Consider the following 16,825-nt stretch of genomic DNA (forward strand, 5'->3'; position numbering starts at 1 on the left):
CAAGAAATATTTTGCTTTTTGACAACTTTTGGGTGTACTTTATGGATTTTGGGCTGCTGATCAAAAATCCCATACTTTTTTAGATCTAACCTATTTTTGATTTCCTGTCCTATTTTAAGTCTACTTTAGCATTACAAAACCACGAAGGGCAACATGAAAATGAAAATTCATTTTCTGCATTTGCACTTGGACGACTTCCCTGAAGACGGTGGCTAATGTGGTGAAAGGTTTCACCAGGGCATTGCAACCATCAAAAAGCAGTATCAGGGCAGCTGGAATCCATCAATGCTGGCTGACTATTATTGGACATGAGAGGCATCAGATGCTGGGTACAAATGAAAATCAATGGCAAAACATTTTTAGGTCGGTTGAACTAATACAATGTGTCAGGATCATTAAACATGCTAAATTCAATAAAAGTTAATTTAATGTTTCTCAACTTCCTACATGATACAGAAACTCTGAAAATTGTCTTTGTATTGACCTTGAAGTAGTCTATCATTATCCCCAAATTCTTTTCAGGAGGAAAACCTTTTGAAAACATTTGTGGTCCAGTGTAATTATCTGCTGGAGAAACTCCATATGATCCAGTAATCAGGTGGAGAGGGTGAGCAAATTTAAGTTCTTGGGAATCACTATCTGAGGATCTAATGGTGTTATGAAGAAACCATCAGTGCCTCTACTGCCTCAGGAGTTTGGAAAATTTGGTATGACATCAGAAACATTGGTAAATCTTTACAGATGTGTGGAGGAAAGTGTGCTGACTGGTTGCATTAATCTGGTATGGGGACTGTACTGACAATAACCACACCAGCAGTGCGAGTATAAGACAGCTGTAATAAACTAATATGTACACTAAGAGTTTGGCTCCGAATCATGGGTCCTCTACTGGCATCGCCTACGGCTCCTAGAACGCTTCCATCAGCGTTGTCTCCGCTCCATCCTCAACATTCATTGGAGCGACTTCATCCCTAACATCGAAGTACTCGAGATGGCAGAGACCGACAGCATCGAATCCACGCTGTTGAAGATCCAACTGCGCTGGGTAGGTCACGTCTCCAGAATGGAGGACCATCGCCTTCCCAAGATCATGTTATATGGCGAGCTCTCCACTGGCCATCGTGTCAGAGGTGCACCAAAGAAGAGGTACAAGGACTGCCTAAAGAAATCTCTTGGTGCCTGCCACATTGACCACCGCCAGTGGGCTGATATCGCCTCAAACCGTGCATCTTGGCGCCTCACAGTTCGGCGGGCAGCAACCTCCTTTGAAGAAGACCGCAGAGCCCACCTCACTGACAAAAGACAAAGGAGGAAAAACCCAACCCCAACCAACCAATTTTCCCCTGCAACCGCTGCAACCGTGTCTGCCTGTCCCGCATCGGACTTGTCAGCCACAAACGAGCCTGCAGCTGACGTGGACATTTACCCCTCCATAAATCTTCGTCCGCGAAGCCAAGCCAAAGAAAGACACTAAGAGGTCTTGTCTCTCTGCAGACGAACCTGGAAGGCTAGACTGTAGCTCTGGACTGCTTTATATACAAGGTCACTGGGATGACCCCTGGTGACCTAGTGGTGTAATTACATATCACCATTGGGACACCAATACCCCTGAGTGGAAAGCCCTGCAAGAGGTAGTGGACACAGCCCAGAACATCACAGGAAAAATCCTCTTCATCGTGAACATCTGCGGGGAATGCTGCCATGGGAGAGCAGCAGCAATTATCAAGAATCCACACCACCCAGCACATGCTCTGTTCTCACTGCTACCATCAGGTTCAGGAACAACTGCTACCCCTCCATCATCCAACAAACTCAATGAACTCCTTTCAGGAACTCTTAGTTTATACTTAATTGATTTTTTTTCTCTGTATTGCACAGATCAGCTTGTTTACATTTCTTTATTTGTTTACATGAGAACATTGGTAGTGCAAAATAATCATGAACTCAAGAAGTGGTAATTCTGCCATGCCTGCAGGAAGAAAAGAATCTCAGGATTTTATGTGATGTCATGTATATATCTGATAATAAATCTAAATTCTGAAATCAATTTGCCAGGCAGCATCCATGGGTAGAAATTGTCAGCCAACATTTCAGGATTAGGACCCTTTATTGAGACTCATTTGTTGAGATGAGGTGTGGGGTAGAGCAGCCATGAACCTATTGAATGGCTTCCCAGATTTGATGGGCTGAGTGCCCTATTCCTGTCCTGTTTTCTTGTTTGTTGATTGTAGCACTTTTTCAGAGACTGTAATGCTGTGAAAGGTGCTTTAAAAATGCAACACTTTTTTTCTAAAAACATATGGACCTCTGGTATTGAGGGTTTCAAGACTGGGATTGGTTGTGGTCACATTACTGGAAAATTGTAGATGCTTTGGAGAGGTTGTAGAGGAGATTGACCAGTAAGTCTCCTGGTTTGGAGAACAAGTCATATGAGGCAAGGTTGACAGAGCTAGGGCTTTCCATTTGGAGTGACAAAAGATGAGAAGTGACTTAATAGGGCCTCATAATAAGATTGAGAGCCTTGGATGGGGTGAATAGCCACCACCATTTTCTTGGAGTGACGATAGCAAATACTAGAGGACATCTGTTTGAGGTGAGTGGAGGAAAGTGTAGAGGAGATGCCAGAGGTGATTATACAGAGTGGTGGGTGCCTGGAGTACATCGCCAGGTTTGGTGGTGGAGACTGGTACAATTGGGACATTCAGAAGACTCTTAATTTGACACATCGATGCAAGAAAAAGAGGGTTACACATGTGGAGTAGGGAACAATTGCATTGTAGAGCAAGTTTACATAGGCTGATGCAACGTTGGAAGCTGAAGGGCTGTAATTTTCCATGTTCTACAGAACTTTTACCCAGCCTTTCTAAAATGTAAGTAAAACACGAAAGTCTGCCGATACTGTAAATGAAGTTAAAAACAGTGCTGGAGAAACTTAGCAGGTCAAACAATGTATTTTATAAAGGTACATAACAAACGTTTTAGGCTTGAGGCCTTCATCAAGGTATTAGTGGGATGTTTGGTGCCTGAACAAAATGGGGGGGGGGGGGGGAGGAGAGAGGGGGGGAGGAAAAAAGGAAAAGAAGGCAATGGGCAGGGGGATTTATGAGCGGGAGGTGGTATATGAAATGACTGTTTGATCTGCTGAGTTTCTCTAGCATTGTTTCTACTTTACAAAATCAAGAATCCAGACTAACATCCCACTCTCCTTCTCTCTCTACTTCGATCAGAGAGCTGTTGAGTTGACGAATGTCTGGGAACATGTGAGCATCTGTATATCAATCATGGAGAGGGGTTCACTGTTCCACTCCACACAGCACCTATTCTAACCAGCTGCCTCAGAATCAGGAATATTTAACCCAGATGACTGAGCTATCCCTCTTTTGAGGGATGTTATAACTGGATTGCACCTGTTTTTCATTAACTATGTGTGATCGTACAGATTCTATCACCAATGTGTATATGTAGTGTAGGATGACTGTGATTGGCTGAGAGTGTAGCCACACCTACTGGCAGGTCTTAAAGGGTTGCTCCTAGCCAGACCAGGTCATTCTGGACTGGTCGACCTACTTGTGATATGCTCCAGTCTTTTAGTTAATAAATGCCTTGGTTTGGATCAACAAGACTTTGGTTCTTTTCGACACGCTCTACAATGATAAAAATAATTTCAAATTTGTTGCATCACCTAGGAAGTTGGAGAAACAATAAATTAACTTATTACATTTAGCATGTTTAATCTCATAATGGTGCTCATTAGTTCAACTGACTTAAAAATGTTTTGCTGCCAATTTATTCATGTACTCAGCATCTGATGCCTCTCATGTCTTTGTCCAACAATAGTCTGCCAGCACTGATTGATGCTAGTTGCCCTGATACCACTCTTCCATGGTTGCAATATCCCTGCTAAAACTTTTACCCCTGTTCGTCACTGACTGCACCAAGATCAGCAGGGAAGAAGTCTAAGCGCGAATGCAGTCAATTAATTTTCAAATGACACATTGCTCATCCTTGAAGCATGTTGTCCATCATGTGGTTTTGTGCTCTGTAGTTACCAAGAAAATCCTCAGCGATATCTTTATATCTCTTCATGCATGCACTGGCCTAAGACAAAATTTACATCGCCCCAGCTCTGACTGCATGCTTAAAATATGACAGAAAATCATAAAATTAGGTTCTATCTAAAAAGAGCAAGTGATAAGAAAATTGTAAGTTGATTTTCATGATCAATAACCCAAAGTGCATTAAAATAAAAAAAAAAATGTTTTCAGAAAGAAAATTCTTCGTTGCTCAGTGTAATTGTGGCTTGGACTACAGATCCGGAGACACTAATATGAATCTGACCATTGCCGAGTAGGAAATTTAAATTCAGTTAATTAGCTAAATGATCTTAAAAGAGAAGCCAGTCTTTCTAAAAATCCACCTGGTGGTTCATTTGGGCCAGGAACACTGGCATCACTAGAATGGCACTGACCGCACCAGGTGACATGATCAGAGGGGCGTGAAACCAAAATTACTGCCTATATTAAAAAAAAAATTGTGCGGTGTTTCAGTAGAATTTTTTTATAAATAACAAAAAGAAATTCTTTTTTTTAAGCCCAGCGACAAGGCTGAAACTATGCTATGGTTCTACTTTTTGAACCTTCTAATCGGGTCCAGACAGAGCTGCCATCATTACCCAATTACAATGAGACTTCAAATCACATGGTTTCATCTGCACGCGCTACAAACACGGGCTGTTGTTTTGTTGCCGCTGGTGCTTTTTATAGTCGCGGATTTTGTCACATATTCTGGTGTTTTAGCGACAATATTGTGGTCATTAGTATTTGTGCACCTATTGGCAAAATGTGAATTCCTGCTGCCAGTTGAATTGTATAGAATAAAGTGGCTCAGCTTGTGCGTCAAGAGGTTAATCTGGTCAGTCAAATGATTGGGTGAAGTGCATGAGGCTGATGAGTGTCTGGGCAAGCTGACGATCAAAATGTGTCATCCCCTAGGTGTTCTGAGAAAGCTTCAGTGATTAATTTGAATAACAGCTGTTGGCATAGAAATCCTGCTTTCTTACACCCATTCTTATAATACGCAGTGGTGGAATGGTAGCAAGAATTTTAGGACATCACTTGAGAGTTCAAATCCCACATCCATATCAAGCACTTCTTGTCCCATCAGTTCCCATGTTGGTCTCATCAGCCACCTTAGAAACTTAATTCTGGTTGAGCCATCAAGGTGTAGTGCAAATTTAGGGAATTATATCTTTTGATCCAATTCAAAATTATACTGTTTCCATTGAATGGATCCCACAACTGTGCTCTTATGCTGCCCTGGCTTTGTACTTCATCTTTGTTTTATTGTATCTTATACTCTGTAGTTGTGCTTTGGTGTGCTTACTACTCTCTAGCCCTTTTTCCACTGGCATCCCGGTTAAATGGCCTTGCAATGTCCCGGTTAAAGAAGCCATTTTTGATGTTTCCACTGGGCTGCTTTGAACTGGGACACAAACTGCTTTGCCACTGACCACAATTCAACCACGGGGATAATAGAGTCTACCTTCAGGGATGCAACTTGCACTTTTTCCACTGGTTTAATTAGCACGCCGGCATCAGCTGACGCCAGGGATGTGAGCAGGGGTCGAGGTCGTCAATCCCCGGTGTGACTTGACACCGGCGTGCTGATTGTTTCGCTTTTCCACTGGACCCTTAACCGGTAAATTGGCTGTCAATTCCTGGGACAAGGTTCCAGTGGAAAAGAGGCTTATGAATGTTAGAGTTGACTTGTTAAGCAGCTCGCTGTAGAACCCTCCTCGCTGTATCAGATATAACATGACCAATCAATTCAAAGTAAAGATGACTTCAGTAACTTGTAAAATACCGCTAGAGCCACTTTCTTCTCATCACAGCCCTGACTGAATATGAATTAACAATGCTGGCAAAGAGAAATGTGAATTGATTTCAGAGGTATTATCTGACCTGCTGAGGGTTTCCTGCACGTTCTTTCTATTTGTGAGTTAGTCGAGCACTGTAACCTAAATTAAAAATCATACTTTTGCACAGAAAAGTTCTACAAGCATGGACGGCATAGCGGTTAGTGCAATGCTGTTGCAGCGCCAGGAATTGGGACCCAGATTTGAATCCCACGCTGTCTGTAAGGACATTCTTCCCATGTCTGTGTGGGTTTTCCCAGGGGTTTCTAGTTTCCTTCCACCCTTCAAAACATGCTGGGAGGTGTGGGAAATTGGGTGGCACAGACTTATGGGCCGAAAGGAATTGTTACCATGCTGCAAGTCTAAATTGAAAAACAAAATTACAAAGAAAAAGTGCATCACTGAAAGCATCCCATCATTCAGACCATCAGACACCCACCTCCCGTCCACCACCTCCTTCTATAACTCCCATTGCCTGGGAAATGCAGCCAAACTATAAAACAATGCACCCCATTCCCAGCCACGCTCTCTTCACTGTCCTCCAATCAGGAAGCAGGTTCACAGGACTGAGATCGTGCACCACCAGATTTGAGGACAATTTCTTTCCCTGCCATTATTTGACTCTTAGAACGAGCCCCGACATTGTAAAAATTATGTTGCCTTTGTCCATTACTGACTGGTGTCCCTGTAACACTGCACTTTTGTACCGTGCCTTAACTATCGTACTATGTATTAGTTTTTACTGCTCTGTTTGCAAAGCACCTGTGGTGCGCTGTTAGGCAGAATCAGACACACACAAGGTAAAGACTATACAACAGGCTTTATCCACAGAGCCAGGCTGGCTGTGGCTGGAGCGACTCTGAATGAGGCCTCGGGAGATCGGCGCAGGTTTAGATCCCGGAAGGTGATTGACATCCGACCGGGTGGGGCTTGATCCCTTCAGGCTGACCGATTGGCAGCCGGCCAGGTGTTGTCCTGTCCCCTGACACTCCTGCAGGTACAGAGGTTGCCCCCTGGAGTAGGCCAGTGGTGGACCACCACAGCACCCTCTATCACTGCATCTTGGTGCAGGTGGCAATGAACTTGAAAAAGGGATTGAGGATTGTTCCTTGATCCTTAAATTTCCTTGTGACTACTCCTGAGAAGCAGATCTGATGCCAAGGGTCTGAACCAAAGAGTAGGTCAAAGGAACACACTCAAAATGCAGAGGGAAAAGAAAACCCTTGAGTTATGAACATTGTGCAATAACATTCATCAAATCAATATTAAATGTCAAATGTCTGTAGATCAGAGGAATCCAGATGAATTTCCTGCTTAAAAATGTTGCTTGCTCCTGGTTTTTTTCCTCCCATGTGCTGATTAGCTTGAACAGAACAGCAGCAGCTATTCGTAACTTCTTTATCATTGCAGAATATCCAAAAGTTCTCCAGAGTTATATAGTACAAGGTCTACCCAAACCACAAATGAAGATTCTAGGATTCATTGAAGCTTGGTCAAAGGGTAACTCTGTGGAGCAGCTAGTCTCACCATGCCAATGCCCTGGGTTCAGTGGTTGAAAATGGTCGAGCTGCAGTAACAGGACCTGGGAGAGTGGTGAGCAGCGACACAGCGTGCCTCTGCGGGGTTCTAATCCCCGGTTGTGACACTGATGTTCCTGTGAAACAGGCTGAAGGGTTTTTTTTTTTTAGACATCTCAAACCATGGAGGTCCATACATAAGATGGCTGCTCTTATGCTTGACAGCGAAACATGAAGGGTTGTAGACTTCGAGGGAATCATTAGACTGGTGCAGGGCACCAGAGTAGGAGAACATCTGCCGCTCAGAATGGGGAGCCTGACGTACAACCCTAGATTGATGGTGACCACAGCTGCAGGTCAACAAGTGGCTGAGCAGCTGAAGGCTTCACACTAGGCTGCGGGCTACTGCTGGCTGGCGCGTGGGACCCAGATATCAGGAATGGGATTCAGGAGGGTGCTGAGAGCAAGAAAATTGTATTGGAAATGTGGGTCTGGGAGCTCGTATGTACCGATGAAGTGAACAAGAGGCTGTGTGGCTAATTCATAAACACTCAGTGTCTCTGAAGGGACTCTTGTTTTTAATTCTCTTTCTCTTATTGGTTGGCGTGCCAGGCAATGCTCATGGCACCTCTGTGTGCCAATACAGCAGACAACAGTTGACAAATTTTGTGCATTATTACATGTCAATAACAGAAACAGATACGGAGTATCTGAGGATCAGCTTCTTCCCACGGGCAGTGAGAATGCTGATCGACCAAAGGAACTGCTCACACTAACCATCTGAGACTCTCATAGTCTCAAACACAATCTATTTACTTATTTATTTGTATGTATATATGAATGCATGTCCTGCATATGTATTGCTTGCCTTTATGCGTTTTATGTCTGGTTGTGTGTCTGCATCGAGGAGAACGCTCTTTTGTCGGGTTGTACTCCTGCAATTCCCCTTGTGACCACATAGATTACCTCTGAGTGCTCTGGTTTCCTCCCACATCCAAAGATGTGAGGGTTGACAGGTAAATCAAGGGAGTTGATGGGAACCAGGAGAGAATTAAAGCAGGGCTGGTGTAAAATGAGTTCTAAATGGTCTGTTTTAACTCTGAGCTGAAGAATATTTTTGCTGTGTGCCTGTGAATCAGAATTTATTGTCAAAAATAAGTCATGAAATTTGTTGTTTTGCAGCAGTTTCATATTAATCACCTGACAAAAACTAAATAAAAAATAATGCATGTAATGTCAAAGTAAGGCAGTGTCTTTGGTTGATTGATCATTCAGGAATCTGACGGCAGTAGGGAAGACGCTGTCCTTGTGCCACTGAGTGCTCGTCTATAGGCTCCTGTACCTTTATCCAGATGGTAGCAGAGTGAAGAGGGCATGGCCTGGGTGGTGGCAGTCCTTGAGGATAGAGGATGCTTTTGCTGGTGTCCTCAATGGAGTGGTCTGGTTCCTGTGATGTCGCAGGCCGAGTTAACAACCCTCTGGAGTTTTTTTTTTCTTGTCCTGAGCGTTGGCACCTCCAAACCAGACAATGATGTAACCAGCTAGAATGCTCTCCACGGAACACTTGCAGAAGTTTTGAGAGTCTTTCACCCTTCTATGGAACACCCTTGGTATTCGTGACATACCAAATCTCCTCAAACACCTCTCAAAGTATAGCTGCTGGCGAGCCTTCTTTGTGATTCCATCGGCGTGGAAGCTCCAGGCCAGATCCTTGGAGATGTTGACACTCAGGAATTTGATGCTATTGACCCTCTCCACTGCTGAGTCCTCGATGAGGTCTGGGATCGTGTTCTCTTGACTTCCACAATTATTTCCTTGGTTTTGCTAACATTAAGTGCAAGGTTGTTGGTGTGACACCATTCAATGAGCCAATCTATCTCCCTCCTGTACACTTCCTCATTGCTGTTTGTGATTCTACTGACAATCATGGTGTCATCGGCCAACTCCTAAAGCTATGTTTTAAGAAGGTAGGATTGTTTTAAGAAGGTAGGATTGTTTTAAGAAGGTAGGTATGTTTTAAGAAGGTAGGTATGTTTTAAGAAGGTAGGTATGTTTTAAGAAGGTAGGTATGTTTTAAGAAGGTAGGTATGTTTTAAGAAGGTAGGTATGTTTTAAGAAGGTAGGTATGTTTTAAGAAGGTAGGTATGTTTTAAGAAGGTAGGTATGTTTTAAGAAGGTAGGTATGTTTTAAGAAGGTAGGTATGTTTTAAGAAGGTAGGTATGTTTTAAGAAGGTAGGTATGTTTTAAGTAGCTAGGTATGTTTTAAGTAGCTAGGTATGTTTTAAGAAGGTAGGTATGTTTTAAGAAGGTAGGTATGTTTTAAGAAGGTAGGTATGTTTTAAGAAGGTAGGTATGTTTTAAGAAGGTAGGTATGTTTTAAGAAGGTAGGTATGTTTTAAGAAGGTAGGTATGTTTTAAGAAGGTAGGTATGTTTTAAGAAGGTAGGTATGTTTTAAGAAGGTAGGTATGTTTTAAGAAGGTAGGTATGTTTTAAGTAGCTAGGTATGTTTTAAGTAGCTAGGTATGTTTTAAGAAGGTAGGTATGTTTTAAGAAGGTAGGTATGTTTTAAGAAGGTAGGTATGTTTTAAGAAGGTAGGTATGTTTTAAGAAGGTAGGTATGTTTTAAGAAGGTAGGTATGTTTTAAGAAGGTAGGTATGTTTTAAGAAGGTAGGTATGTTTTAAGAAGGTAGGTATGTTTTAAGAAGGTAGGTATGTTTTAAGAAGGTAGGTATGTTTTAAGAAGGTAGGTATGTTTTAAGAAGGTAGGTATGTTTTAAGAAGGTAGGTATGTTTTAAGAAGGTAGGTATGTTTTAAGAAGGTAGGTATGTTTTAAGAAGGTAGGTATGTTTTAAGAAGGTAGGTATGTTTTAAGAAGGTAGGTATGTTTTAAGAAGGTAGGTATGTTTTAAGTAGGTAGGTATGTTTTAAGTAGGTAGGTATGTTTTAAGAAGGTAGGTATGTTTTAAGAAGGTAGGTATGTTTTAAGAAGGTAGGTATGTTTTAAGAAGGTAGGTATGTTTTAAGTAGGTAGGTATGTTTTAAGTAGGTAGGTATGTTTTAAGTAGGTAGGTATGTTTTAAGTAGGTAGGTATGTTTTAAGAAGGTAGGTATGTTTTAAGAAGGTAGGTATGTTTTAAGAAGGTAGGTATGTTTTAAGAAGGTAGGTATGTTTTAAGAAGGTAGGTATGTTTTAAGAAGGTAGGTATGTTTTAAGAAGGTAGGTATGTTTTAAGAAGGTAGGTATGATTTAAGAAGGTAGGTATGTTTTAAGAAGGTAGGTATGTTTTAAGAAGGTAGGTATGTTTTAAGAAGGTAGGTATGTTTTAAGAAGGTAGGTATGTTTTAAGAAGGTAGGTATGTTTTAAGAAGGTAGGTATGTTTTAAGAAGGTAGGTATGTTTTAAGAAGGTAGGTATGTTTTAAGTAGCTAGGTATGTTTTAAGTAGCTAGGTATGTTTTAAGAAGGTAGGTATGTTTTAAGAAGGTAGGTATGTTTTAAGAAGGTAGGTATGTTTTAAGAAGGTAGGTATGTTTTAAGAAGGTAGGTATGTTTTAAGAAGGTAGGTATGTTTTAAGAAGGTAGGTATGTTTTAAGTAGCTAGGTATGTTTTAAGTAGCTAGGTATGTTTTAAGTAGCTAGGTATGTTTTAAGTAGCTAGGTATGTTTTAAGTAGGTAGGTATGTTTTAAGTAGGTAGGTATGTTTTAAGTAGGTAGGATTGTTTTAAGAAGGTAGGTATGTTTTAAGAAGGTAGGTATGTTTTAAGAAGGTAGGTATGTTTTAAGAAGGTAGGTATGTTTTAAGTAGGTAGGTATGTTTTAAGTAGCTAGGTATGTTTTAAGAAGGTAGGATTGTTTTAAGAAGGTAGGTATGTTTTAAGAAGGTAGGTATGTTTTAAGAAGGTAGGTATGTTTTAAGAAGGTAGGTATGTTTTAAGAAGGTAGGTATGTTTTAAGAAGGTAGGTATGTTTTAAGAAGGTAGGTATGTTTTAAGAAGGTAGGTATGTTTTAAGAAGGTAGGTATGTTTTAAGAAGGTAGGTATGTTTTAAGAAGGTAGGTATGTTTTAAGTAGCTAGGTATGTTTTAAGTAGCTAGGTATGTTTTAAGAAGGTAGGTATGTTTTAAGAAGGTAGGTATGTTTTAAGAAGGTAGGTATGTTTTAAGAAGGTAGGTATGTTTTAAGAAGGTAGGTATGTTTTAAGAAGGTAGGTATGTTTTAAGAAGGTAGGTATGTTTTAAGAAGGTAGGTATGTTTTAAGAAGGTAGGTATGTTTTAAGAAGGTAGGTATGTTTTAAGAAGGTAGGTATGTTTTAAGAAGGTAGGTATGTTTTAAGAAGGTAGGTATGTTTTAAGAAGGTAGGTATGTTTTAAGAAGGTAGGTATGTTTTAAGAAGGTAGGTATGTTTTAAGTAGGTAGGTATGTTTTAAGTAGGTAGGTATGTTTTAAGAAGGTAGGTATGTTTTAAGAAGGTAGGTATGTTTTAAGAAGGTAGGTATGTTTTAAGAAGGTAGGTATGTTTTAAGAAGGTAGGTATGTTTTAAGAAGGTAGGTATGTTTTAAGTAGGTAGGTATGTTTTAAGTAGGTAGGTATGTTTTAAGTAGGTAGGTATGTTTTAAGTAGGTAGGTATGTTTTAAGAAGGTAGGTATGTTTTAAGAAGGTAGGTATGTTTTAAGAAGGTAGGTATGTTTTAAGAAGGTAGGTATGTTTTAAGAAGGTAGGTATGTTTTAAGAAGGTAGGTATGTTTTAAGAAGGTAGGTATGATTTAAGAAGGTAGGTATGTTTTAAGAAGGTAGGTATGTTTTAAGAAGGTAGGTATGTTTTAAGAAGGTAGGTATGTTTTAAGAAGGTAGGTATGTTTTAAGAAGGTAGGTATGTTTTAAGAAGGTAGGTATGTTTTAAGAAGGTAGGTATGTTTTAAGTAGCTAGGTATGTTTTAAGAAGGTAGGTATGTTTTAAGAAGGTAGGTATGTTTTAAGAAGGTAGGTATGTTTTAAGAAGGTAGGTATGTTTTAAGAAGGTAGGTATGTTTTAAGAAGGTAGGTATGTTTTAAGAAGGTAGGTATGTTTTAAGTAGCTAGGTATGTTTTAAGTAGCTAGGTATGTTTTAAGTAGCTAGGTATGTTTTAAGTAGCTAGGTATGTTTTAAGTAGCTAGGTATGTTTTAAGTAGCTAGGTATGTTTTAAGTAGCTAGGTATGTTTTAAGTAGGTAGGTATGTTTTAAGAAGGTAGGTATGTTTTAAGTAGGTAGGTATGTTTTAAGAGCGTCATAAGGGAAAAGATGAGAAGTTATGGGTGAACTCAGTAAGTGGTATGGGTGGAGGTGACATTGTAGGACGTTTTAGGCTTTGTGTGGTTAACAGGATGATGTAGGAAGTATTAGGCGTTGTGTGAGCAATGAACGGAACAACTCCGGACTGTCTCAATCTGAATGATCAGATAACAGAATCTAAATGATTTTCATTTGTTCTTTCACGCCACAGACCTTGAAAGGAGTTCTACCTCGTTATTTTAGCAGCATAGAAAATCTCCTTGCAATGTATGAGAAGCCAGACCAAGGTTTAGTTGTTCCTTTGTTGTATCCAGTGGAATGCAAGACGTACAAAATCCAAAACCGGAATGAAGGTGAGAGGTGTGCATGTTTGTCCGAAATTAACACGATCCTGCTTATATATGTATAATCATGGTTTGTTTTGGTCAATAGCTCCCTCTGCCCATGTTTAGGAACATTACTAAAAGGCTTGAAGTGATGTCATTGTATTCACAAAACTTTTGACCAATTTTTCAGAGAGTTGATCAACTACTAAGTAACTACCTGATCATGTGTGTTTTGATAAATCTTCCTTGAAAGGAGTTTGCGTGCCATAATAAGTTGAGGAAGAGTGGTTTATTCTATTTAAGCAATGGGATTGGGCAGTGTAGATTTTCTCTCATTTAACTGTGATATACTGCACTCCTTCAATCTTATAAATAATACTCGACAATACATTTTTTCCAAAGGTGAGCTTCCTTTAAAAAAATTGGGGATTATGATAGACAACCTCAAGCTTAACACAAAGATAATTTTAGATTTGCTCTATCATGTAGGAAGTTAGAGAAACATTAAATTAACCTTTATTGAATTTAGCATGTTTGATTTCATAACGATGCTGACACATTGCATTAGTTTAAAGTGTGTTGCCACTGATTTTCATTTGTACTCACCACCTGATACCTCTTGTGCCAATGTCCAACAACAGTCGGCCAGCATTGATGGATTCCAGTTGCCCTGATACCTCTCTTCCATGGTCGCGATTGTGGTGCGCTATCGAACAGAAGCAAACACACAAAACATAAAGTCTGTTCTACAGGCTTTATTCAACATAAACTTCCACAGAGTTGGCTGTGAGAATGCTGTGCAAGCTCTGAGACTGGCCTCGAGGGGCCGGATCTAGCTTATATCCCGGAGGGTGATTGGTAGCTGACCGGGTGGGGCTTGGTCCATTCAGGTCGATTGATTGACAGCCGGCCAGGTGTTGCCTTGTTCCCCAGTGCTCTTCTGCAGGTATACAGGTCGCCCCCTGCAATAGGCCAGTGGTGTATCACCACAGCGATGTCCAGGTGAAATCTTTCACCATGTTTGCCACCGACTTCAGCAAGACTAGCAGGGAAGAAGTCCAAGTGCGAATGCAGAAAATTAATTTCCAATCACGTATTGCACTTTAAGTAGACTTAAAATATGACAGAAAATAATCCAAAGAGGTATACCTTGAAATAAAACAAAAAGGTACATGACAGGAAAGTGTTAAGGTGATTTTCATGAAATCCATAGAATACACCCAAAAGTGTTCAGGAAGCAAAAATCTTTGTTATAAATGTAAGATACTATGTAAGTAAAAAAAATGAACACTCTATATACAGGTGCACAATCGTTCATCCAGACATCTAAAATCCGGAAAGCTCCAAAATCCGGCAAGTAATAGAGAGACACCGGCAGCGTGAGTCGGGCGGGCGGGGGGGAATCCGGCAGCGCGAGTCGGGCGGGCGGGGGGGAATCCGGCAGCGCGAGTCGGGCGGGCGAGGGGGAAGAGAGATGGAGACAGCAGCTCAACTGGAATGGGGTGGGGGTGGATATGGCAGCACAATTCGGGTGGGCTTAAATCTGGGTTTCCGAAATCCGTAAAAAGCCGAAATTCGGAACACACTGACCCCCAAGGGTTCCGGATAAAGGATTGTGTACCTGTACCAGTCACAGAAACCAGCCCAATGAACATGTCAACCAAACTTCCTGAGCTAATCATATCTGCCTGTATTTGAGGAAAGCTGATACATTGCATGGAAAGTTGGAATTGGGACTTACAAAGAAAAGAACATGATCTGTTCCTTTAGTCAACAAAATATGGGGTGAAATTGAAGAGAGCAAACTAAAGTGAGAGTGAAACCAAGCAGAACATTTAGAGATACAGCACAGCAACAGGCCCTTCCAACCCACAAGCCTGTGCCACTCAATTATAACCACATGTCCAATTAACCTACTGGGCCCGTACTACTTTGGAAGGTGGGAGGAAAGCAAGGCATCCGGATGGAGCCTGCTCAGTCATGGGGAGAATGTAGAAACTCCTTACAAACAGCAGTGGATTCGAATCCGTGACACTGGCATTGTAATAGTGTTAAATGAACCACTATGAAATACTAGACAGGCTGGGCAACATCTGTGGGCCAACGTTTCAGGTCGGAGACACTTCTTCAGAACTGAAGAGGAAGTAAAAAATAAGCCTGCGAATCTGGACTGAGGTTGTGGTAGGGCGGGGTGCCTTGCATAAGGTGAAACACAACTTGAAAGAACTTCTTTTTAAGAAAATTGGTTATTTCAAAATGGCCAAGATGCAATTTACAGTCCACTTGCTTTTGGGATGTGGGAGGAAACTGGAGCATCTGAGGAAAGGCCACAAGGTTGGTGTGCCATCTTTATACAGGCAGCACCCAAGATCAGGATCAAATCCTAGTCATTGGAGCTGTGTAGTAGCTGCATTATCTGCTGTGTCTTTGCAGAGAGATGTGTTTACATCTGAACCACTGTTTGACCTGCTGAGTTTCTCCAGCATTGTGTTCCATCCCCTTCCCACTCTATTCACAGAGCCATCTCCCTCCCCTTGCTGGTGCGCCCCTCCCTCCCTCCATTATCCACCTATTACCTCCTGCCTGTTGGACTGTGCTTTCCCCCCCTCCCATCCCACCACTATTTTGTTCAGACACCTGCCCACATTTTGTCTTAATTTGATGAAAGGATAAAGCCCATAATGTGGGTTATGTAACTTTGTCATTGCTCTATAAAATTTGACTTGCAGCATGGTTTTTACTTAAATTCCACCATAGTAGCTGTAGAATTTAAATCTGTTTAATTAAATGAGTCCAGAATTGAAAAACTACCATCAGTAGTTTAAAATGGCATAATCATTATAAAACTCCCAAAGGTTCATTGCTTTCTTTCTGGGAAGGAAATCTGTCATTCTCATCTGATCTGGCCTATATCCAAATTCAGTCTCCTCAACATTATGTTCAGCACACATCTTTCACCCGAAGGGCCTGTTTCTGTGCTGCACTGTTCTATAACTAACTCTTAATTGCCACTTTTAAATAGCTTAGAAATAAAAAGCCTAATCAAAATTGGGTTGTGTTCTGTGGTCTTGGTTGCATCATGGGAATGCATATCATGGTTGACCATGGGTACTGCAGCTCTGGTAGTCACTGTGGAGTGGCCTCTCCAGGGTGCAAGCCAGGGCAGAGTTGATGTGGAGATCCATCTGTGGGACCTTACCCCCCCACCCCCCCTCCCCATGCTAATGACAGATCCAAATGAATGAAGAAGGTCGATACAGATTGGTGCCAGCAGCGCAGGTGTTGCCAAGCTTGTTACAGCAGTCGGCTGCCTTTGGGACTCTGAATCTAAATGTTTCCTCGGGGTTTTGCCCCAAAGCCTTTCCCGCGAGCAGGTATAGCCACAAGGCAGCGGAGGTTTGAAATCAGAGTTTTCCCTCTCCTAGATGAGTTTACCATCCATGGTTAATGAACCCCATCTGCCCGGAGCAACTGGTTTCAAGGCACCAGTGGCCTGCCTTTGGCCCTTCTCCTGTGAGAACAACTCCGCTGGGCATAAGAACTATGCCACTTGAAGGCCAGGAGTTGGATTTGGTTGTCAGACGCTGTTTGAGTCGCATGTCATGAAGAGAATTTGTGAAGCAGTTGGAGCTCGTCCCCACTACCACCCTTTGGCTATGACATCCTTTAGGGCAGTAGTTCTCAACCATTTTCTTTCCACTCACATACCACTTGAAGTATTCCCTATGCCATAAGTGCTCTGTAATGAGTAAGGGATTGCTTAAAGTGGTATGTGGGAGGAAAGAAAAA

At 41.4% G+C, this 16,825-nt stretch overlaps 1 protein-coding gene across 1 annotated transcript in view; it reads left to right on the forward strand.

Annotated features, from left to right (window-relative positions):
* The window catches only part of LOC138739605 (SH2 domain-containing protein 1A-like), a 65,155-nt gene that overhangs the window by 33,426 nt on the left and 14,904 nt on the right, over nt 1-16,825 (forward strand). Inside the window, exon 3 of the mRNA XM_069891972.1 lies at nt 12,922-13,063. Coding sequence (XP_069748073.1) covers nt 12,922-13,063 — 142 coding nt within the window. The remainder of the gene's footprint in view (nt 1-12,921; nt 13,064-16,825) is intronic.

The sequence above is a fragment of the Narcine bancroftii genome, chromosome 7, assembly GCF_036971445.1.
Source record: "Narcine bancroftii isolate sNarBan1 chromosome 7, sNarBan1.hap1, whole genome shotgun sequence".
NCBI classification, from domain to species: domain Eukaryota; kingdom Metazoa; phylum Chordata; class Chondrichthyes; order Torpediniformes; family Narcinidae; genus Narcine; species Narcine bancroftii.